Source organism: Gopherus evgoodei, chromosome 2 (assembly GCF_007399415.2).
Source record: "Gopherus evgoodei ecotype Sinaloan lineage chromosome 2, rGopEvg1_v1.p, whole genome shotgun sequence".
Taxonomy (NCBI): Eukaryota; Metazoa; Chordata; order Testudines; family Testudinidae; genus Gopherus; species Gopherus evgoodei.
The window spans coordinates 257,700,430-257,725,872 of record NC_044323.1 but is presented as its reverse complement, the minus strand read 5'-3'; the positions used below and the strand labels follow the sequence as shown (position 1 = coordinate 257,725,872).

The 25,443-nt window shown below is 44.2% G+C and overlaps 1 protein-coding gene across 7 annotated transcripts in view; it reads right to left on the bottom strand.

The window, feature by feature from the left end:
- VPS13B (vacuolar protein sorting 13 homolog B) overlaps positions 1-25,443 on the bottom strand; it is a 928,813-nt gene that overhangs the window by 380,321 nt on the left and 523,049 nt on the right. For all 7 annotated transcript variants that reach the window (XM_030553556.1, XM_030553553.1, XM_030553555.1 and 4 more), the window contains 2 exons: positions 22,357-22,591; positions 2,977-3,197 (listed from right to left, as the gene is read on the bottom strand). In XM_030553556.1, coding sequence (XP_030409416.1) covers positions 2,977-3,197; positions 22,357-22,591 — 456 coding nt within the window. The remainder of the gene's footprint in view (positions 1-2,976; positions 3,198-22,356; positions 22,592-25,443) is intronic.

Below are 25,443 nucleotides of genomic sequence, written 5' to 3'. Positions count from 1 at the left end.
CCCTGTGGGTAGGTGGCTTATGTGTGCATTAGGCGCAAGCAACTCATGGCCCTCAAAGGCCGAGTATGGGCTCTTGAGACCAGAGAGGCTGAACTAGAGAAGCCAAGGAACACAAAGTGGTACATAGATGATACTTTTGGGAACACAGTAAAGTGGCCCCACCTCCAGTCTGAAAGCCTCTGTGCTGTCAAGGAGGATGAAAGTTTCAGGGAAGGAGAACATCAAACTGGAGTGGAGGGAAACGATCCCATAGTTGGGACCCTCCTTCCAGATATGTCATGGTATCTTCTCACACTGAGGATACCACTCTGGGGGAAGGAATCCCAGTTATTAGGAAGAGAATGGTAATAATAATGGGGGATTTGATTGTTAGAAATACAGATAGCTGGTTCGGATGATTGGGAGAATTGCATGATGGGAGAATTGCATGATGAATTGCCAGCCAGGTGCAAAGATTGCAGATCTCTCAAGACATCTAAACAGACATTTAAACAGACATGTGCAGTGCTGGATAGGAGCCGATGTTTGTGGTACAGATAGGCACCAGGGACATAGGGAAAGGTAGAAGAGAGGCCCTGGAGACCAAATTTAAGCTGCTAGGTAAGAGACTGATGTCCAAGACCTCTATGGTAGAGAAACAGTGCAATGAAAGAAGTCTAAATACTAAGATGGGTGAACTTCAGTGCCTGCTATCAAATAAGGATATTGATACAACAGGCAACACAGAAACTTGGTGGAATTATGGCAATCAGTGGGACATGGTAATTACACCTCTATCCCGATATAACGCAGTCATGGGGAGCCAAAAATCCCTACCGCATTATATGTGAAATGCCATTATATCAAGGTAGCAGTGGCAGGGCTGCAGTGATGATTTAAAGAGCCTGGGGCTCCAGCCGTGGGGAGACCCAGATGATTTAAATCACCAGTGAGCCCTGCTGCCACAGCCCCGGGGTAGCAGCAGCAGGGCTCCGGCAGTGATTTAAACAGCTCCATGCTCCGGCCACTGCAGGGAGCCTGGGCCCTTTAAATCGCCCGCTGAGCCCTGCTGCCCAGCCCCGGGGTAGCGGCAGCAGGGCTCCAGCAGTGATTCAAGGGGCCCGGGGCTCCCCACAGCCGGAGCCCCAGACCCTTTAAAGTGCTGTTGGAGCCCCACTGCTACCACGCTATATGCGAACCTGTGTTATATCGGGTCACATTATAGTGGGGTAGAGGCGTATATAGGAATGACAGAGTAAGTTTTGCAGGTGGAGGAGCAGCACTATATGTGAAAGAAAGCATAGAGTCAAATATAGTAAAATTCGGGGAGGGATAACTTAGTGGTTTGAGCATTGGCCTGCTAAACCCAGGGTTGTGAATTCAATCCCTGAGGGAGTCATTTAGGGAACTGGGGTGAAAATCTGTCTGGGGATTGGTCCTGCTTTGAGTAGGAGGTTGGACTAGGTGATCTCCTGAGGTCCCTTCCAACCCTGATAATCTGTGATTCTGTGAATCCAGCTGTACCATAGATTCTCCATGGACAGAAGTTCCATGCTTGAATAATAAGAGTATAGCACTAAGAATATATTACCAACCACCTGCCCATCTTCCGTATGAGGAGAGGTTAACAAGACTGGGACTGTTCAGATTAGAAAACAGATGACTAAGTGGAGATATGAAAGAAGTCTATAAAATCATGAATGGCATGGAGAAAGTGAATAAGAAAGTGTGATTTATCCCTTCACATAACACAAGAACTAGGGGTCACCCATGAAACTGATATGCAGCAGGTTTAAAACATACAAACGGAAGTACTTCTTCACACCATGCACAGTCAATTTATGGAATTCATTGCCAAGGAATGTTGTGAAGGCCAAAAGTATAACTGGGTTCAAAAAAGAATTAGATAAGTTCATGGAGGATAGATCCATCAATGGCTACTGGCCAACACGGTCAGGGAGGCAACCCTATGCTTTGGATGTGCCTAAACCTCTGACTGCCAGAGGCTGGGAATGAACAACAAGGGATGGATCACTTGATGATTGCTCTGTTCTGTTCATTCCCTTTGAAGCATCTGGGCCTGGCAGAAGTCAGGACACAGGGCTAGATGGACCATTGGTTTGACCCAGTATGGCCATTCTTATGACATACTTTTATTTCATTTTATTAAGCAGTAATAGTTGAAAAATTCAAGTATCGTTTTCACTGGGCTACCCCATTGTGTCTCTTTTCTCTGTCTTGTCTCATTGATAGCTAGCTCTTTGAAGAAGAAATTGTATGAGTGCAGCATCTTGTACAATATCAAGCACCCAGATGGCGCCTGAATTATAAACATCAATAACAAGAGGTGCCAGCTTCATCAGAACTACAATTAAGATGTACTGACAACAAAAACCTTATTAAAGACACAGTTCAGTGCACTGAAAATTTGAACAGAAATTCTCTCCTATTTGGAGTGACTTCAGGCCACTGTAGAGTAACTTGGATCTAACTCAATTAAAATGCAGTTTTCAATAGTGTATGTAACATATCTACCTTTTAAAGAATAAATTTATGGTGACAATCTGCTTTCTTTTAAACAATTCCCTTTCAGTTTTCCCCTTTAATAAAAGATATCATAGCTTGTTTGAAAACATTCCATGCTGAATGAGAGACTGTGTGAGAATTTGATAAAAAATTACATTAGACCATTTCAACAATTGTTTTCACAATGACAGTTGAGCAGTGCTTCAGTACATCTGCAACTGATTTCATTCCATCAGCCAAAAGATGCATTTATGCTGTAGCTATTACATTTTAAGAAGAGTTTAAATTACAAAACTTGAGAGAGCTTCAAAGCAAATCTAATCTAAGTACCCTGATCTTGATGGCCCAGTTTAAAAAAAATAAAAAATAAGATGTTTAATAAAAGAGAACCTCCTCAACAAAATGGAGAACAATTGTACTTAATTCAAGTTATTATTAATTTCCTTTAATAAATCAAGTAAATATACCAACCTGGGGGTTCGAGCATTTTATTTCAAGTGACTCAAGGTCGACATGGAGGCAAACAACAAATGAGTGTCTGGATTCTGGCCCTGAGGCAAGTAGTTTTTGTGAAGTGACAGCTAGAGTAGAAGTACAGCCCATGGGTTCCACTAAATTAAGGGTCATTTGTTGTTCAAGAAGAGTATACATGCTGAAATGATGCAGACTGATTGTCCAGGGGAAGGCATCACCTGGTGATTAAAGAGAAAAAAAAGTTTTATAACTACATGCCTCTAAATGTTAAGTGATGATTTTTCTCAACATTATTCAAATAGTAAATGCTAAATGAAATTCAGAATGAATGGGCCTGATCCAAAACACACAGAAGTTAATGGATGTCTTCAATGGGCACTTGGACCAGGTCTCAAATCCTAATAAAATATCCTTTGATACGGTGCCAGGAGATAAAAAACAGAAATCTGATTTGAATTTTTATTTCACACTGCAAATAAATCTAGCAGAACAATGTTAAAGGACAGTATCTTGTTGATTTACTTGATTTTTCAGCATTGTGTTTTTAAAAATCAATGTGAATATATTAAAACTAAGTGAGCATATGTCTGCTGTAAATGTCTTGTATTGCCTTGTATCAAAGAAGTTTCCTTAATTAAGAGACCAGTCACCTTACTCGCTTTGAAAAATATCCAGCTCTGCAAGCAGAGCCAGTGACTTCAGTTTATAGGTAGCAAAATCAGACTTTAGTCACACACACAGACACCCTACAGTTGATGAAATTTTTCATACAACTACTACTGTGAGTAAGAGTCATGATGGAGCATTACATTTTACAAATTGAAGATTGTGAGTTGAAGGACTGAGATCCAGGAAAGGAGACCTTGGACCCTAAAGGACACTGACCAAACCCCAAAGAACACTCACGAGTGGTGAGAAAAACTCAGGCAGGGAATGGTGTACAAGTGTTTCTTATTTTGCATTAGGGTGGCCACTCACATATTCCCAGAATACTGGACATTCAGAAACAGTATGCGCTTGCTCTTGCCAGCATAACCCCTCTCCTGCCAGGGTGAACTTGGATTCACATGTGCAATTTCCTGACAAATCCGAGTGCAATTTTGAAAAGGTTATCAGGCAGCCCCCACTGGCATCACGTTGCATGCAAGGTCATGCTGTTGGGGACAGAGCAGTATGCTTCTCAAAATGGCAACCTCCATTCAATGCTGGACAAAACCACATTCAGTTTTGTCTGAGTACTGAATGGGGATGAAATCCTAGAAAAGCAGGACTGCTGGATTCAATACCAGACCAGTGGCCTACTTTGCATGGATTAAACTACAAACCAGAGGACCCTGACAGGTGGAGTTCTGGAGATGGTGCGTGTATGCTATTGGGGAGTCTCAGGGAGTTTGGCATTGGTCTTGGGGACTAGGAAAGCTGGACCATGGGATCCTAGATAGAGAGTCCATGCCTAGAGTGAGCCTAGAGGCCAAAAAAAGAGACAGTACCTGGAGCTCATGGTGTCATAAACAGATAGTTAAGGGTTAATGTCTCTTTTACCTGTAAAGGGTTAACAAACAGGGAACCAAACACCTGACCAGGGGAACAATCAGGACACAAGATACTTTCAAATCTCGGTGGAGGGAAGCCTTTGTTTGTGTTTTTTGGGTTTGGCTTTGTTCTCTCTGGGATCTGAGAGTGACTGGACATACTACAGGCTCTAATTTTCTATTCAAGCGGTAAGTGCAAGTAGAAAGGCAGTTTAGTCTTTTTAATTGGTTTTCTTTATTTGCAAATGTGCATCTGGCTGGTAGAGGTCTAATGTGTATTTGGCTGGAAGTATTTTAAATTGTATTTCTGCTGGAGGAGGCTTTTTCTCCAGTTTCTAGAAGCTGACAGACCCTGTAATATTCCATCTTGAATTTACAGTGATTTTCTTTATTCTTTTTTTTTATTAAAAGTTTTGCTTTTAAGACCTGTTCGATTTTTTCCCCTTGTTAAGGCTCAAGGGAATTGAATCTGTACTTAACAGGGAAGGGGAAGGAAGGAGGAAGGGGGAATCCCTGTTTTAGATTCACGGAGCTTGAATCTATGTTGCCTCTGGGTGAGGGAGAAAGGGGGGGGAAGGGACATTCCTCCCTGTTTTAAGATTCAAGGAGTTTGAATCACGGTAATCTTCCAGGGTAACCCAGGGAGGGAAATTCTCGGAGAGGCACGGGTGAGGGAAAGAGTTTACTTTCCTTGTGTTAAGATCCAGGGGGTCTGGGTCTTGGGGGTTCTCTGGGAAGGTTTTGGGGGGACCAGAGTGTATCAGGCACTGGAATTCCTGATTGGTGGCAGCTTATCAGATCTAAGCAGGTAATTAAGTTTAGAGGAATTCATGCTAGTACCCCAACTTTTGGACTCTAAGTTTCAGATTGGGGAAAGATACTGTGACACACGGGAGTTCAGAAGAACATACATCCAGTGCTGGGATCTAAGCAAAGCAGCCTGGTGAGTGTCCAACAAGTGAAAGCTCAACCAGCTCTGTGACATCCTTATATTTGAATAGGGCTTATTAAGTTTTCAGGAGATACATGAGGTGAAATTCTCTTTCCTACAACAAATCCAGAGGGCTGGGCTGGTGATGAGACTATTTGTCACAACTTTGAGCAGGTGACAAATAAAGACAAGGTAAGAAGATACAAAACTTAGTCTCATGTCCCAAAGTGAGGCTTGGGAAAGTGAGCATATGATAGCAAGTAATGGCAATTAAATACATGGGACTGGGCCTTTCCAGTGCACAGTTATAAAGCACCTTAACTGGTGTGTCCAACTCTCTAATTAATGAAGAGTTGCATTGGGGATTTGCTGCTTGGGAATAATCTGCAGTCCTGAGGTTCAAGTAGGGCTTCAAACAATACAGCTAAGTGACACCAGAAATAAAGTGTTGAGTTAACTGATGGTTAACTATTTAAATTATACTTTACAAAAATATATGAAGTTAGAATAAAGTTGAAGCCAGAAGTCTTCTCCATACTACTTTGGCAAGGGTTTAATTGGTGATTAAATTACTTATTGCTGGTGTCACCTCTGTATAGTCACTAGTATAGCCATAAAGCATTGCATGAGAACATACAAGAACTGAAAACTTTGAACTTATTCTGAAGTTATTTACAAACTGAAGAAAGGTTCCAAATTATGTACAAAATAAAATTCAGCTAGACTTGCCTTAAAATATTTTGGAAAGATTGCCGAATACGTATTTAAAATTCTCCAAAAATTTAATTCATCCAAGAAATACAAAATATTGATTGTTTAGGAAGGAAAACTGTTCAAAAACTTGAAGTAGATTCTAATGGCTTATTTATTAATTAAAATACATGATTTTTCTTTTCTCAGTGATCACTATAATAATTCAATATTGAATATTTTTCAGTGACTAGTCAGAGATCACCCAAAAACAGTATCTATAACATTATTCCACCACACATACGATATCTACTTTAAACTGTCCAAGTGTTAGAGAATTTTTTTCTGCAGTTGTTTTTAGTGCTTTAATTTTGCCTTTTTTTTAAAAAAAACAAAACACTTTGGTGGCCAATATTCATTGTTGGGTGAACGTACAAAGCTTCAGAAACTATTTAAAGTGTTTACCCTTCAAAAGAAATGTAATTCAAAAGACATTTGTTTCAAAATCCACTTACTAGTACATCTGAAGGGAAGCCAGGTACCACTGTTTACAATAGTAGGAGCAGAAGAAATCTCTACAACCTTCCAACCGACCCTTCATATGAGTCATAGCCCTTCAACGAGGTCAGTATTTCACCCTAGATCTTTTTTGAGCCAGAATATGAGACAGACATTGCAGCTCCTCAACATGGCAAGAATGTTGCTAAAAATCCCTTTTACTCACAAACTTGAGGTCTGACAAATCCTTACTTTTTCTTCTTACAGATGATTTATAACTCAGTTACTTGAACTATTAGTGGACTTGAAAATTAATGCAAAAGATGGTAACAGTTATACTCAACTGGTTTAACAACTTCTTGTGTTTATAAATGCCGCTTTCAGGATAGGGAAAGAATTTCTCCTTGGCATCAGGGTACCCTCCTTAATATTAACCATTGATCTGTTACATGCGGGCTCCCTGACAAGAATTCTCTCGTGTGTGTGATAAAAGCTGTTTTCACTAAACATCATAAAAAAGGGTCTCCTCTAGAGTTTATCTGTTCATTGTAACATGCTGCTGATGTTCTAGTTTTGGTTTCTTTGGCGAGCAACAGAGCTAACTATGCCTTTTATCTACCCCTACTCATTGTGTAAAATATTGATCAAATTGTAAAAATACTAATTTTTTTTGTTATACATTTGCCCTCGCATTTGTTAGTTTCCCTTTTCTAAAGGATCTTGTTGCAGTAATGGCAGTTACCTGTAACCTGTAGCAGATGTGTAATTATTTTTTTATTAAAAGTAAGTGGAAAGGAAGAATAATCTTGTGATTACAGCACTGGAATTCAGATGATCTGGTTTCTATTCCAAGTTTTACCAAAGTCATTCTATGTTATTTTCAACAAGTCTCTCAAACATTCTTCCTGTTTCCTCCTCTGTAAGAAAGGGATAATACTTACCCTTACAGAGGTGCTATGAGGACTTATGAGTTATTAATGATTTTAAGTGCACTCAGTTCTCAGATAGAAAGTCTTCTTCCTTGCATTAATCTCATCAAATGGGGTCTGCTCTGAGTCCTCTCCCTCGAAATTGCTATGTTCAATGCCATATCCTCTATTATACCACATACTAACATGTCTTCCTTTAGGACATCTCACCATTACTTCTTGGGTTGGCCTTCAATCCTGATCTGTTGGATTCTCTTACCCATGTAGTTGTCAGGACTTCACTTTACACGAACAAATATCTGAGCCTGTACTCTCTTACTCTTTCATGTATGGGTTTTATTTTGAGCATGTCTCTAATATACACATTCCTCATGCAATCTTTTCTTGTTTACACCACTCATCCATCTCACCATTTACATTTCCGTGGAAGAGATCACTCGCACATGTTCTTTCTTTGTTGCCCAACACCCAGAGCCACCCATTAAAACTGGATGGACACCGTTTTATAGACTTTTCTTTTTATTCTTACTGGTACTTTCCACTTCTCTTTCTCCATCAGAGCCAGGTATTTATTATCCTACATCTAATTTTATCCTCTATTTCTCCAGATTTTGGAACCCAGATATTGAAACTTTGCATTTTTGGTATTGTTTGTTCACCTAGTTTCAAAGATAATTCTTCAGTGTGCACATTACTGAAATTATATATCATATACCACATCTCTCCATTTATCAAGATTCTCTTTTAAGACTCACTCTTTTCCCTCACTGCATAGAATGATATTATCTGCAAATAGCATGCTTACTTCTGTATGTTCCTCTTGAGGGTATCCAGGATGAGAATAAACAAGAAATGGCTTAGTGCTGATTCCTGATGAACTCCCACCTTTACCGATAGTACATCTGTTTCATCACCATAAGTTCTGACTGTTGATGTTGTACCTACATACAGGCTTGAACAAGCGACACAGAAAGTTCTGGTACCATTTTCTCCCTCATACACCACCAGATGAATTCTCTTGGGACTCAACCAAAGTCCTTTTTGAGATCCAGAATGCCATGTGAATATTTTTCCTTTTCTCTATATATTTTTCCACTAGCTCCCTAAGTGCAAAAATTATCAACCTTCCTGGCATGAAAACATACTGATTTGTGCTAATATTCACTTCACTTAATCTTTTATCGATGATTCTCTCACACAGTTTCATCGTATGATTAATCAGCTTAATACTTTTATAATTTTTGCAGTTTCCATTGTCACTTTTTCCCTTGAATATCAGCACCAAGATACTTTTCCTCCACTCATTTGGTATCCTTTCCCATCTCATGATTAAATTGAACAGAAATGTCGGCAAATGGATGCCTTCTATTCCAAGCTTTTTCAATGTCACAATAAGGATCTATCTGGGCCTAAGGCCTCATTATTTTTCATCGCTTTTACAGTGTTTGCCACTTCATCAGGTATGAGAGGCTCCACTACACCAAAGTTCATCATTTTGAAATTGCATTGTTCTCTTGGGTACCTTTTCCATCGGTCCTTTACACGATATCACCAGTCAACACCACACCAATTTCGTTGTTGATGAACCTCACTTCCTTTATATCTCTGGTAATTTTGACCCATGATTTTGCTAGCCTATACACTTCTTTTCCCCCTTCCTTTGTTCTAAGTCTTGTGTAAAGTTGCTTGAAGATTTCTGCTTTTACAACTATTCCTGGACATTTTCTTCACATCCTTCTACTCCTTCAGGTTTCATTTGCTCCTACTCCTTTGCCAGAGTTTAAACTTTATTTTTTATCATTTGTACTTCTTCACTCCACCACATTTGTTTTTGAATAAAGGCTTTCCAGTGTTGAAAAGTAGCATTTATGTTTATTATTATTCATACAAAGTTACAGTAGAGAGATAGAATCCTTCAGAAGCAACAATCCAGGAAAGCACTTTATAAATACTGAGGCTTTTCCCTTGTCAAGGAGTAAAAGATATTAAACAACAAACAAGTTGTTTAAAATTAGAGACTTTGAATAGTTGTTCCATGGTATGCTATATTTAATTCCAGTCACATCAAATATTAAATAGACATACTGTATTCTCTTCCAAGATTAAATCATAGGGAGTTAAGTGTTTTAAGGCCATATAGCCAGGCATTTCTGCTTTTATCCAGATTTTCAGGTTTTGATGCACTTTCAGTTGCGACAGTTCTGAGAACGCTAAATTGCTGTGTTTGGAATGGTAAAGAGTTTGGCCACAGAATGATCCAATTTATCAACCATGTGCACAGATTATTTTTAGTTTTACGTAAGAATTGTTTATTGCAGCTGGGATGACAAGACTTTATGATGGAAAGGACAGAGGTAGAGATAGCAATATAAAGAGACTCAGTAAGTTCTGATCTACAGTGCAAATACAGAAGACACATTTTAAAGGTTCTTTAATTTGAGCAATCATTGTCTGTGGTTCTTAAAATCCTATGCTGAGACATGCAAGATGCTGCACACTCATGTCCAATCCAGCAAAGCTCTTCAGCACATTTAACTTTAAGCGAGTAGTTTCATTGACTACAAAATTAAGCACATACTTCTAAGCACTTTGCTGGACTGGGCCAGGGTTCTCAGCACCTTATAGAATCAAATTCTATACTAGCAAGAGCCAGAATTCTGTACGTGACAGGGGTTATTTAAATGCAACCCTCACTAGCATTCTGATGCAACAATAAGACTGTTAGTAAAATGGCAGTTCAGTTCTAATTTTCTAAAATGATTATCTGTAATATTTCAGCTAAGTATTATAATTATTAATTTAGTTTACAGAAAATGGTACTTAGTAAAAAATGAGTGACCTGCAATATTTAAATGTCACAGGCAGTAGACAGCATTAAAAACTTACAAGTTGTCTCAACTAAGTATCTTTACCTCTGTCTCCTGCCTCCACCTGCAGGCGCTGCCCCTGTAGCTCCTACTGGCTGCAGTCAATGCTCCTAAATGGAGGAACAGCCACCGGAGCTCTGTGCACTGCCTTCATCCTGTCCCAAGTGCAGATCCCAGTGGCAGGGGACCACAGCCAATGGAAGCTGTGGAGATGTCACCTGCAGGCAGAGGCAGCATGCAGAGCTGCTTGGCTGTGCCTCTCCGGACATGTCACCATTTGCGGGGAGCCATCCGAGCTGAGTGTCGCCCTGATCCGGCACCTCAAAGCCCCTTCCACACCCAAACACCCTGCCCCAAGCCCCCTACCTCCCTCCCAGAGCCCATGTCCCACAGCCCCTCCTGCACCCCAGCCCCGAGCTTGCTCCTGCACCCAAACTCTCTCTCTTTTAGCTTTTACTATAGTTTTCCAATGACATATTACATGACACTTTTTTAGATACAGATTATAAGCATAGTGAGTTAGGTTACACTGAACTGATCATGCAAGCTTAAACTCATTACATGATACTAATGAACCCCTTGCCATCTGGTACTGGGATGCTCTTAGGGTCACAACTAAACAAATGCTGAGGTGAATATATTTGTTTATCTAAGGCAAAATTAGCAAGTTATTAAGAGTGACTAATGTACTATAGTTTTACCATAAGCATTAACTGAATTATTGCTATATTTGGAACTATGCATCTAAACACTTGTACCTGTTAGACAGTAAGATCTTACAGCCAACATATTTACTTACAGCTCACTCATACAAATGTACTTAAGGTCCTAATCTTCCAGTACTTCCGGAGTCAGTTGATGATCTATTCAGTGTACAAACCTATGCTTTTGTTACATCCTGAGTGTCATCAAAGCCATCACTCCCTAGTTCCAAAGCACGTGCTGCCATACCCAGTCTTAGTCAAGGAGGTTTATTTTCATAATAGAGGTTAACAAACAAACAGAACACAGTCTTAACTCAATCCTTGGTGACAGGCTTCATGGCCACCCCACCCTGGGGTCTCTGGCACTCCAGCTCCTGGCAACCTCCCAGCCTCAGTCAGCTCTGCTCCCTTCCTGAATCCTTGTTCCATAGGAGCTAGCGCCACTCCAGTGTGGCTTTCCCTCCCAAGGGCTCAGCCTGTCTCAGTTCTTCCTTCCTCCAGCTGCCTACTAGCAGCCCTTTATAGGCCCAGGTGTAGCCCGGTCCTCTTTAATTAGCTGGACTGGGCTCATTTGCTTGTCTTGGGGAGCTGGGTTTAGTCTATCCACAGAGACCAACTACCACAGGTGGCCCCACTACAGGGATTGCCTATATATGCTTGGATTATGGTTCAATATAACAGACTGGGCCTCCACAAGTGTGTCCTCCAGTCACCGAAAATAAAAGGCATTATTCTGTGGCTGCTTCTGGTTTGAAGCCTCCTTTTGAGTATGCACACAGCTGAGAAGGTGACAGTTCATTATATGGATGCCTTGACTTTGGAATCCTCCTTCCTGTCCTGGCCAAAAAAAAGCTCAGCAGTAACTGTCTGCTATTATTGGCTATAATTGCATATACACATAACATTAAAGGTACCTAGAGCTACTGGAAGGCAGTCTTATTTCATTTATGTGCCTCAAAACCAACAAATAAAATGTCTAAAGTTTCCACCTTCTGCACTTGCATGGCGGTTTGTATAGTTATTGGTGGCAAAAAGGATGTGGACGAGGCCTTGGTTTATATACCTGTTTATGATGTTTCCTCTTTGGGCCAGGGGATAAGTACCCAGGGAGCAGAGGGTTGTCCTGGAGTCTTAACAAGTGCAAAGACTGATCTTTATTTTTGTTAAATACATTAGTTTAATCAAGGGAACCCCAAAGAGTGGAGCCACAATTTATGCCACATCACTATTTCCATTGCTATAGCACTAGATGTAGTACTGTCCACATAGACTGTGGCTTGGAGTGAAGTTTTGGCCATGCATCTACCCTCATCAACAAGGTCTTGGAACTGGGCCCTGTCCTGAGGAAGTTTATTCTTAAACTCCAAAAACTTGCAGTAATTCACAGAAGCAGGCTTTGCCAACAGGTTCTGGTAGTTAGTGATTCTAAACAGAAGGCTAGTGGATGTAAACACTTGCCTCCCCAGAAAGTCAAGATATTTAGTGCCCTTGTCTGCAGAGGTGGTCTTGGGGTGTTGTTGCCTGGATCTTTCCATGGATGAACAAAAATTCTGCCCCTTTTGCAGGGACAAAATATCACCTTCTCAGTTTATTTGGTCGTATGGGTGCTTCTTGCAGCTGTGTTGCATACCACCCTGGATGGTGCCACGATTCTCACCCTGGATGGTTCCATGGTCCTCATTCACTGGGAGAGCTACCCAATTGGGTCCAGTGGGCTGTAGTATATCAAAGAGCATATACTGCCACATGAATGTCCTTAAGTGGAATCTGAAGTTCAGCTGCCATCCTCTGCAGTAGTTCTTGGTACTGCTTGTGGTCATCATGCAGGAATGGCAAAGATGGGGTGACTAGCTCATCAGGTGAGGAGGTTTATACTCCTGTCGGTACTGCCGGTACCGGTGGATCTGGCTTGATGTCCTCCTTCTCCATATACTCTGGCAGAGTTGGTTGTTGTTGCCTAGGGGAAGAGGGCCAATCAGACTCTTGCACAGATCCAGGGTGCTCTGCATAGGGATCTCAAGGAACCCAAGAGGGCCAACATGATGGTTCAAGAGGCTGGTTGGGGAGATCCCTATGCACTGGGTACCAGCAGTTCCTGAGAAGTTGGTCTTGTCTGGTCAGAGGATGGATTCAAGGCAGTCTAGAAACCCTGTCTAGATGATTCAGCTCAGATTTTGGTTTCACCCCATGAGCAGGTCGGATTTGGTTTTATCAGTGGTACCGTTGGTGCCAGTGGATGGAGACTTCAGATCATGGACAGAGCAGAGTAGCAGCTCTTTCTTCTCAAGGTGGATTCTTCTTCTGGTGTGGAAATGTCCCTCAGGCAGAATGACCCAAAAGCAAATGAGATTATGAGTACAGGAGGGCAGGAGGAGGTATAAGTCTCAGTCTGTCCCACAATGTGAGGGGTCATGGTAGTCGGTATAGTTGGATCTGGTATATCACAGGCTTAATGGTGAGTGGGTCCTTATGGGATGATGGGTGCCGTCAAAGAAGAGTCCTGCCTGGAGCCCTCAGTCAGTGCTGGCAAATGCCAATTCTTCAGCTTACTGGCTGGTACCAGAGTTGGTACTGTTGGATCCTTGCTTCTGTGTGCTTTACTCTTGTGGCTGGAATGCTAACGTGGGCCTAAGTCTTTAGGACCCGAGTGTGAGGACTCTCACAATTTGGAAGGATATGGAGAGCGATCTTTTATCTTGGGAGAAGATCTGGAAGGGTACCTGTTCCTGTGTCTGCGAGAGTGTTCCTTACTCTCATGAGAACACTGAGACAACAGGACTTTGGCTTTATTAGCTATGGCCTGCTCCAGAGCTCATACTCAGAGGCTCAATCTGATGCTCAGTGGGGATCTCCCTGGTCTGGAATCCAACTGGAGACTTATGGCTTTCTCCAAGAGGTACTTCCTCACTTGAAGCTCTCATCCCTCACATGTCTGGGAAGGGAAGGAGCAGCAGATTCTGTACTTGAAGAAGATATGAGCCTCCCTATGTCAATAAAGGCTATGTTGGTGGTCATTGCTGACTGAGAAGGAGCAAGGACAGGAGACACAGTTCTTAAACCCTAGAACTCTGGGCATAGACCTTCTCCCTAGTGCAGAAATGCAGAGGGTCCCCGGGGCAGGGAAGAACAAATCTACACTAACTATAAAGAGACTACTTAAAACACTAAGAACTATATACAGTTATATTTACAGATAAGAAAGGCAGTGTGAAGATAACTTTGGACACAGAATTCAAACTCAAACCACGAAGTGGTCAGAAGGAACTGGAGAGGTGGTCTGTCCATACCTCCCCTTATGAAACTCAGTGCGGAGCATGAGGAAGGTGCAGGCACGGACCAATGAACACTACTTGAAAGATTTTCCCGTCTTAGGTACATGCATGTCCACATGTGGAATACACACAGGGACCAGCACTCAAAGATGAACCTATGATTACACACATGGCCTGCGTAAATCCATCTCCTTTTCACATGCTACTTGGTAATATTATCCAAGTTACAGTAATTCTGAATTATGGTGCCATGCTTAATATGCTCTTTTGAATGTGATTACCAAAAGTATTCCTACAGCTTACAGTTATCTCAGAGGAATCCTCTTGTCAGAGCTCTGGAAACAAAGATTTGAGTGTAGGAGTTATTTTTGTTGTATATTGACATTTGGAGGTCAATAAGCCTTCCTGACAAAGTTGCAATATTCCTAGATGACAGGATGATTGTGCTGTTTTTTCTTTTAAAGAAGTAAGAAAAACATGTGAATGAGCAGATAGCAGTCAGAATAAAAGACGGTTACTCACCTTTGTAACTGTTGTTCTTCGAGATGTGTTGCTCATATCCATTCCAGTTAGGTGTACGCGCCGCGCGTGCACATTCGTCGGAAAACTTTTACCCTAGCAACTCAGTGGGCCGGCAGGTCGCCCCCTAGAGTGGCGCCACCATGGCGCTTGATATATACTCCTGCCGGCCCACCCGCTCCTCAGTTCCTTCTTGCCGGCTACTCCGACAGTGGGGAAGGAGGGTGGGTGTGGAATGGATATGAGCAACACATCTCGAAGAACAACAGTTACAAAGGTGAGTAACCGTCTTTTCTTCTTCGAGTGATTGCTCATATCCATTCCAGTTAGGTGAATCCCAAGCCTTACAAAGGCGGTGGGGTCGGAGTGAAATGTGGCAGAATAAAACTGCTGAGCCAGAGGCTACAGCCTCTCTTGACTGCTGAACCAGGGCATACTGCGAAGCAAAGGTATGGACCGAGGACCAATGGAGCTTCGCGACAGATCTCGTGGTTAGAAATACGAGCCAGCAAGGCGGCAGATGAAGCCTGAGCCCTGGTAGAATGCACGGTGATGTGGCTTGGGGAAATATGAGCCAAATCACAACAAGTGGGGATGTCCGCCATCACCCCAGATGAGATCCTCTGAGAGGAAAACAAGCAAGCCCGCTACCGGGACAGAGCTGGGGCACCTTAGGAAATGGTTCTGTCAGCACAATATAATGCGAGCACTCCACAGATGTCCAAGGAGTGCAACGGTTGTGCCCATTGCGTTGAGCTGTGGGTAACATGAAAGGCCAAAACCACCTTAGGGAGGAAAGCCGGGTGCGGTCATAACTGCACCTTGTCTTTGTGAAACCTAGTGTACGGCGGAACCCCCGTAAGAGCTCTGATCTCAGAGACCCGTCTGGCCAAGACTAGGTTGAGGTCCCAGGTCGGGGCTGGGCAGCGCACCCGAGGGTGCAAGCGCTCCAAGCCCTTGAGGGACCTCGAACCCATAGAGCGTGAGAACACTGAACGTCCATCTTAGCCTGCTGGAAGGTAGAGATGGCTGCTGAGTGTATCCTCAGCGCTGATACCGCCAGGTCCTGCTGCTGAAGGCCAGAGGCAGGCCAAATAGAGGGGATCGAGACCTCAGCAGGAGCAAGATCGAGCGAATTGCAGCTGTAAAAGAAACGCTTCCACCTGGCCCGGTACGTTGACCAGGTGGAAGGCTGCCTGTCACCCCGACTCAGGTACGCAGCAGCCACCGTGAGGCGAAGAGGCTGCAGGTCCGAGTGACGAAGCCTGTCGTTGCCCTGAGTGATGAGGTCTGGGCTGACAGGCCGAGCAACGTGGTATGTCAGTGCTGCCTGGACCATTCTGGAGTGATCATGATGATGCGCGCTCTGCCCCTGCGGAGTTTGAGCAGGACCTAATGAACCAGTGGGAACAGTGGGAAGGCATAATGCAGTTGGCCTTTCCACGGCATCAGGAATGCGTCCAAGATCGATTCCGAGGAGAGACCTTGGAAGGAGCAGAACACCTGGCATTTCCTGCTCTCGCGGTGAGCGAACAGGTCTGTGTGAGGAAACATCTCCACTTCCGGAAAGCGGGACGCCTCACATGGGGCAGAGTGATCACTCGTAAGACAGGAAAGACCTGCTGAGTCAAAGAGTTAAGACGTTCCGAACGCCTGGGAGAAAGGACGTCGCCAGCTCCATCGAGTGGGCCATGCAAAAGACCCGGGAATGGATGGCCTTCTGACAAAAAAAGGGGGGGGGGACTATGTCCCCCCTGAATACTTATGAAGCACCTGGCCATTGAGTTGGCTGTAAACACCGAGATACAACGGCCTCGCAGCTGCCGCTGGAACCCCTGGCATGCCAGGCGGACTACTCTCATTTTTGGGGCATTGATGAGGAATGCCAGCTCCCTAGAAGACCAAAGGCCTTAAGCTCGGAGGTGACCATGAGCACTCGAGCAGAGAGATGAGGCGTCCGCCGTCAGGGGCAGTGAGGGCTGGGGCGGATGAAACCGCATCCCTGTCCACACCAAGGAGGGAGTTAGCCACCACTCTAGGGAGCCTAAGGCGTTCGAGGGAACGGTGACTACCATGACCATTGGCTCCCTGTCCAAGCGGTACGCCGAGGTGGCCCGGACTTGGAGAGGACGGAGGCGGAGCTTGGTGTGTTTGGTTACAAACTTGCGGGCAACCATGGACCCAGGAGACTGAGACAAGAACGAGCTGAGGTCGTTGGGAAAGCCTTCAGACCTCAGATGATTGTTGCCATCGCCTAAAATCGCAGTTGTGATAAGCAAGCTCCGGCTAGGTAGGAGACCAGGATAGCCCCTAGGAAGCCCAACCTCCGCGTGGGAACCAGAGTGGATTGCTCTATAGTAAACAGCAGGCCTTGACCGGTGAATAAGACCGTGACGATGCCCACGCGCTGAGTGGTTTGTGTCTCAGAGTCTCCTCGGATAAGCGAATCGTCCCCATACGGAAAAACGCATATCCGACATCAGCGACGGTAGGCGGCGAAAATGGCCGTAAACCGGGAGTATTGACCGTTGGCTATAAAGCGGAGGCATCTCCCGTGCGGAGGGAAGATGGCATTGCGAAAGTACGCGTCCTTCATATCCAGGGCGGCATAGTAGCCCCCAGGAGGCAAGGATGGAATAATGGTTCCCAGGGATACCATGCAGAACTTCAACCTTATCCTAAACTGGTTGAGTCCGTGCAGGACCAGGAAGGTCTGAGACCTGTGTTCGAGTGGGGGACTAGGGCATAACAGGAGTAAAACCCCTTACCCCTTTCGTCCGCTGAAGGGGGACAGGGCTGGAGCAAATTAAAGGTGGTACCTATGCTCCATCGTGCGCAGGACCCAGCGATCTGAAAGTAACTGGGGCCATGCCAGGAGAAAGCGGGATCGGGATCCCGTCCTGCGACTGGTACACCGCCCTCAGGCGAACCTTGGAAGGTCCGTCTTTGGTCCCAGTGGTAATTGCGAGGGACCTTGACTTTGGCTCTTTAGGGGTCCTGACGTTCGTCTGTGACCACCTTGGCCTTGCCGTTTGCCAGAGTTCTGCCTCTGGCTAGGCACAGAGTATGGCGGCTGGGGCCAGAAAGGCCTGCGTTTGGTCGCTGGCGTATACATGCTGAGACGCATTAGGACCCTATTGTCCATCAGACTTCGCAGTCTGGGGCTGTCTCTGCCGCGAAGATGCCTTTACCAACAAAGGGTAAATCCTGAATGGCATACTGCAGCTCCGGCCGGAGGTTTAAAACCTGAAGCCATGAAATGCACCTCATGGCGACACCCAAGGCCAGAGTGCTGGCCGCAGAGTCTGCTGCGTCCAACGAGGCCTGGAGGGACGCTCTGGGAACCTTCTTTCCCCCGTCCTCCAAGACGGCAGCGAACTCCAGGTGGGAGTTTTGAGGGAGAAATTCCTTCACCCAGGTGCTATAATTATCGCAGCTAAGCAAGGCTTGTTGCTTTGCTACCCAGAGCTGCAGGGCCCCTGCAGAGTACACCTGGCGGCCAAGCAGGTTCATTCGCCAAGCCTCTTTCTGCTTCGGGGCTGGCGCCCGCTAGCCATCATATCAGGATCGTGGTCCTGAGCATAAAATCTGCGCATATGGGATGACACGGATGCGTGTCCGGACGGCCATGGAGGTACTAAAAGAAGGCACAGGCAGAGTCTCTGACTCATTCGGACCTTGCCCAACTCGGCACCGGGGACCGGCATCGGGAGGCGTATCGGTACCTGGAACGAGATCCAGACCCGCAACCAGAACGGTGTCGGGAGGTCGACCGAGATCTCGAGGCTCGGAGAAAGGCTACAGGAGTCAAGGTACCTGCCCCGGTGCCAGGAGTCGGAACGGTGCCGATAGCGGGTCGGCGAACGGGATACCGACCGGTGCAGCGAGTGCGACCAGTACCGAGGAAAACAGCACTGGGACTGCCAGTGGTGTCCGGCGTGCCGACAGGACTTGGAGTGTCTGCGGGACCGTGATCATGAACGGTGCCGCTCTGCTGTGCTGACAGAGGACAGTCACCTGAAGAGACTGTATTACCCGCACCGGCGGTGCCGGGGTCAGGCAGCATTGACTCTGTCATGGCACTGAGAGCCCTCGCCGTTGGTAACGTCTCCGGCGTGAAGGGAACAGCAGGCTCAACCACAGTGCATACTGGGGAGCTGTCAGGCACCGGATTCGACGGCCCTCGTGGGACCGGGATCCATGGTACCGAGGTCATCAGAGCTTCGGTAGGTGTCGGTGCCGGGCGATCCGAGTTAGATAAGCTGTCTGGCTGCGGTGCCGTCAGCACGGAAGCAGCGGGAGTAATATGCTCAACCACGGCGCGTGCCGGGGAGCCGTCGGGCACCGGATTCGATAGCCCTTGTGGGACTGGAATCGACGGTGCCGACGTTGTCGGTGCCTCAGAGGCGTCGGTGCCGGGCAATCCGACTTAGACTAGCCCTCTGGCTGCGGTGCCGTTGGCACGGAAGCAGCCGGAGCAGTAGCTCAACCACGGCGCGTGCCGGGGAGCCGTCAGGCACCGGATTCTACGGCCCTTGCGGGACCGGGATCGAAGGTGCCGACGTCATCGGTGCCGCAGCAGGTGTCGGTGCCGGGCGATCCGACTTAGACGAGCTCTCTGGCTGCGGTGCTGTTGGCACGGAAGCAGCAGGAGCAGTAGCTCAACCACGGCGCGTGCCGGGGAGCCGTCAGGCACCGGATTCTACGGCCCTTGTGGGACCGGGATCGATGGTGTCGACGTCATCGGTGCCGCAGCAGGTGTCGGTGCCGGGTGATCCGACTTATACGAGCCCTCTGGCTGCGGTGCCGCTGGCACGGAAGCAGCAGGAGTAGTAGCTCAACCACGGTGCGTGCCGGGGAGCCGTCAGGCACCGGATTCTACGGCCCTTGTGGGACCGGGATCGACGGTGTCGACGTCATCGGTGCCGTAGCAGGTGTCGGCGCCGGGCGATCCGACTTAGACGAGCTCTCTGGCTGCGGTGCCGCTGGCACGGAAGCAGCAGGAGCAGTAGCTCAACCACGGCGCGTGCCGGGGAGCCGTCAGGCACCGGATTTTACGGCCCTCGTGGGACCGGGATCGACGGTGCCGACGTCGTCGGTGCCGGGCGAACCATCTTAGACGAGCTCTCTAGCTGCGGTGCAGTTGGCACAGAAGCAGCAGGAGCAGTAAGCTCTACCACGGCGCGAGCCGGGGAGCTGCCAGGCACCGGATTCAGTGGCCCTGGGGGACTGGAATCGACGGTGCCGATGTCATCGGTGCCTCTGCAGGTGTCGGTGCCGGGTAATGCAACTTAGGCGAGCTCTCTGGCTGCGATGCAGGTGGCACGGAAGCAGCGGGAGCAGGGGGCTCAACCACGGCGCGTGCCGGGGAGCCGCCAGGCACCAGCAGGAATCGTAGGCTTTCTCGATCTCGGAAGAAGGGAGCGGTGCCGAGTCGACATCGGTGCCGGCGACAGCCGGTGCCGAAAGGCCTTGGTAGTACCGGCGGGGTCCGGTGCCGAGGAGGCGCTTCTGCCCGCCGCTTGAACATCGCTCGGCGCCCAAGGTGGAGGGGTAAGTGAAAGTCCCGCGCCTTTTTGTTCTCGGCTTAAAAGCCTTGCAAATGGGGCACTTAGCTGTCAAGTGTGATTCCCTGAGGCACTTCAAACAGGAGTCATGTAGGTCTCCCTTCGGCCGCGGCTTCTGGCAGGCCGGGCCCATTTTAAAATCCGGTGAGCCATGCATGGGCTCCGGCACTGGGCTCATGGAAGGGGCTACTTCCTGAACCCCGCTAACTAAACTAATCATGTTAGCAAAGAAACACGTATAACTATACAAATATATATATAAAAAGGTTATAACTGCATAACTATATACGAGAAATACGAGTAGCTAGGGAAGTGGAGGTCAGCTAAGCCGCGCTCCACTGTTCCAACGACCAACACGGGCGGTAAGAAGGAACTGAGGAGCGGGTGGGCCGGCAGGAGTATATATCAAGCGCCATGGTGGCGCCACTCTAGGGGGCGACCTGCCGGCCCACTGAGTTGCTAGGGTAAAAGTTTTCCGACGAATGTGCACGCGCGGCGCGTACACCTAACTGGAATGGATATGAGCAATCACTCGAAGAAGAACTATATAGTCTTGTAAGAAATTGGACATTTGCTTGGATCTTCTTTACAAAAGAATGAACAGTTCCAAAATAGCTTTCACGAAGAGTAAGGTTACGTGCATATGATTTCACAGAGAAGGTAACGTTTTACGAATGACATGTTGTCACTGGAGTCCTGTTCAAATATAGATAGTCATTTAGACTCTCCCTCATAAAAGGCTATAAAAAGAACTTACCTCTGCATGGAGAAAATAAAGAAGGCGACTTAAAAGCTTTGAAAATATTTTTTTATTAGTCTGTTTAAGGGGAAGTTTTGGCATGGGAGAAAGTAACAGCTCCATTAGAGAATCAAAAATATCAAGATTGTGAGAACTTCTGTTTGGCATTATTCCCAGAGCACAAAGCCACACACAAATAAATCCCTTACAGTAGGATTTATCCCAACCAATGGGATTCATCTCTCTTTCTCGGATTGCTCCTTCTTTTCTGAGTCTGAGAAAATTTAAGTACGGTCTGCTTTCATAAAAGGTTTAAAGGGCACTACCAACTTAAAAAAATCACATTTCTGTTTAAACATATTTACGTTTTCTTGTTACTATAACAAATAAGGTTATTTTACCTGAAAGAAATTAGAGGAAACATTTATTTCTCTATTCTTGTTTACTTTGTGCATTTGACAGCACTTACCAGTACCATTACAGAGAGTTTCATCGTTTAAAAATTCACTAAAATCTGTTTCTGCTGTTGTGCATGTGGAGGAGGAGAGACTGGGGTTGTTATAGAACAAAAAGGGAAGGGAAAATCAATAAAAAAAATATATAGGAAAATGTAGTTGTAAAATCACAAAAATTGGCAGACACTCAGGAGAAAATGTAGCACTTGAAAATACTTCTTACTTCATTTTTCATAATCTGTGTTTTATAATGTTTTGGTAAGTTTCATTTGTAAACTTTGTGTGCAAAAAAAGAGAAAAATATTATGTACAAAATTCTCCTATGAAAACCTTTTAACAAGTTCTCCATTTTCTCTGCTCACTTTAATGCAAATACACAAAAACAGCAAAACCTCTCTAAAAAAATGTATAGTTTCAAGATTAGAGTAATGAATTAAATGCACATGGAAAGTTCCAGAAAGTTTAAATTTTTGCTATAGTTGTACAGGTTCATGGATCATGGTTAAAGAATACAAATGTGTCTGTGGCACTTAGCTCACATATTTTGGATATGAAATCTTTTAGTAAGAAGACTGATTTATATAAAAATGTTGGCAATATAAAACAATGATCATACAACAGAATTATACATTGAAATAACAACAGGACAACTTTCCAAATTTCTCATACTGTACCTTCTTCAAGAATGGATCTTAGCACAACAAAGGGGATTTCTTGCAGCGGTTCCATATATTTGTGTCCAGCACTCATAATCTTTATCTGGGGCAAGCAAAGAACTAGTGTACCAGGCATACCGGCCTGCCCATGATACCAACTTCGGACAGTTCCGGGAATGTCACCAGACACGATTGTACTTGGGGAAGGCAGGCTGTCATTTGGAATGAACACGCAACAGGACTGCACTTCAAGCTGGAAAAACAAAAACAAATCCAAGACAGGATTCTCAGAAATAGATCTCAACATTCTCCCAACATATTTATTCATTTATAATACAGCATCAAAGACTATATCACAGAATTACCGATATCACAGTTCATTAAAAACCTGTCTAAATTCTTAAACAGAATTAAAGAAAGGACAACAGAAAATGGCAAATGCTTACACTTTCATAAATTACATACATAGAAAATAACACCTGAAAAAGTGCCATTTTGGTCTATAAATTTGATCAAAAGGGTGTAGCCACATAAGTTGAACATAAATTTGCCTTTCCACAGCTGTTTTCAGGAAACATAATGGAGTTAGAAACTGTGCCGGCAGAAAAGGTGACAAAATCCTCCTTCTTTTGCAGTTCATTAGCTTTTGTTATCACTAGCTAAGGCTCTAGAGCTGACTAACATTTTATATGCTGTTACTTTCTAAAAAAGTTTTATTTCAGTGAGAATTCTTCCCTTATTTTGTACTTAACATAGACTAAAGTGCATAAAAAGGTCAAGCTCAATCAGTCAAACATAAATAAAGCCTCAGCCAAATATCTACATGTTCATTAGTATATATATCGTAATGAAAAACGTTAATAAAGTTTAGAAACTAACAGGTTTGTCTCTTCTTGTCACTTTTCAGATTAGAACAAGAACATGTGATTTCATATGAAATTTCTGTTTCCATGAGTGCACAGTTACTTAGACAGCTATGAAACAGTTTTGATAATTCTGCCATATCCTTAGAGACTTCCAGCAAGGCTAAGTAAGCCCAAACCAAGGACTGAACTCATCATGACTTCTTAATTCAAAGGTAATATACGCTAAAGACTGTTAGTCTTACTTGGCTCTTGCAAGTAATATTCTGCACCTGGATATCAAATAACCATAACAGCCTACACACTTGAATGCTTTGTTAAGCAAATACAAACTATGATTCAATCCGTTTCTTCACAATATTTTGGATGCAAGATGTTATTTGAAGACATGATAAAGTACTTTTGTTTGCTGCTTTCTAACTCACGTAGCAGTGTCCAATAAATGCTTCAAGATACTATAAATTTATATAATTAAAGGAACTATATCTTACAAATGATAATGAAGACTTAGTGTACGATAACTCCCCTAAAGGCTAACATTCCCCCACAAGAGCAATAATGATGTGTAACAGGATTGGAATCCCTCAATACCATAAATAATTTGCCAGCCTGGTGAACAGAGATAAAGTGACAAGAATTCACTGTCAAAAAATATAAGTAGAATTTCACAAAAATAAATACATTACATGAAGTCTGTGTCTGTTTCTAGTTTTAAAGTTATTTGAGCTATAAAATGAAGTTAATTACATCTTTGATAAGTAATTTATTGATCCAAGGTTTAGAATGTACTTTATTTATACCAGACAAGAAGCAACTGTGTATTGTTACAAATGTAACACATTTTGATTTTCAAAAACTCTGTAAAAATTAATTATTCTGTCAATGTTCAAAGATTTTTATGGTGACATATAAGAGTATTTTCTGGTCTATTAGCAATAAGTTGAAGTTAAGACCACTGTTGGGCAGTGATAAATAGATGACAAAGGCAATGCACTTATGATCAGAGTAGCTTTTCTTTTATCAATGCACTTACTGAGTAAGCAATTTATAACAAATCACCCAATATATATCTCTGTGATGATTAACATCAAATGTTGCCAGAATATACAAGACATGTGGTTATAATAATCCACAAATTCCACAAACTCAGAGATACACTGTTGTATCAGTTTACTCACTGCAAGGGTCTACGATAGATGTTTAACAAAGTTCACTTTACAAGTATACAGAACCAGGAAATGCTACGATTTTTTACACTTTATCTGCAAAATTGCATTGAATACAAGTTGCTCAGGTCATTTTCCTCTGTTTAATTTGTTTTTACCGTATTAAGAACACTGAAGTGTAATCACAACTACAGCACTCCTTATATTATTTAGAAGGAGCTATCACTCACTTAGGCCTCGATTAGATCACCTTTCATGTTCAGTAGTACCTTGAGTTAATGTGAGTTGGCGCATTGATTTCAATGGGACTGCTCATGGACTAATGGGTGGTAGAATCTGGTCCAAAATGTGTAATAATAGTAATATATTTCTATATAAATTCAAGCCAATTTAAGTGAATAAATGATCTGGAGAAAGGGGTAAAAAGTGTGGTGACAAAGTCTGCAGATAATACTGAACTGCTCAAGATAGTTAAGACCAAAGCAGACTGTGAAGAGCTTCAAAAAGATCTCACAAAACTAAGTGATTGGGCAACAAAATGGCAAATGAAATGTAATGTGGATAAATGTAAAGTAATGAACATTGGAAAAAATAACCCCAACTATACATACAATATGATGGGGGCTAATTTAGCTACAACAAAACAGGAAAATGATCTTGGAGTCATCGTGGATAGTTCTCTGAAGATGTCCACGCAGTGTGCAGAGGCGGTCAAAAAAGCAAACAGGATGTTAGGAATCATTAAAAAGGGGATAGAGAATAAGACAGAGAATATATTATTGCCCTTATATAAATCGATGGTACGCCCACATCTTGAATACTGCGTACAGATGTGGTCGCCTCATCTCAAAAAAGATATACTGGCACTACAAAAGGTTCAGAGAAGGGCAACTAAAATGATTAAGGGTTTGGAGAGGATCCCATAGGAGTAGAGACTGAAGAGGCTAGGACTTTTCAGCTTGGAAAAGAAAAGACTAAGGGGGGATATGATAGAGGTATATAAAATCATGAGTGATGTGGAGAAAGTAGATAAGGAAAAGTTATTTACTTATTCCCATAATACAAGAACTAGGGGT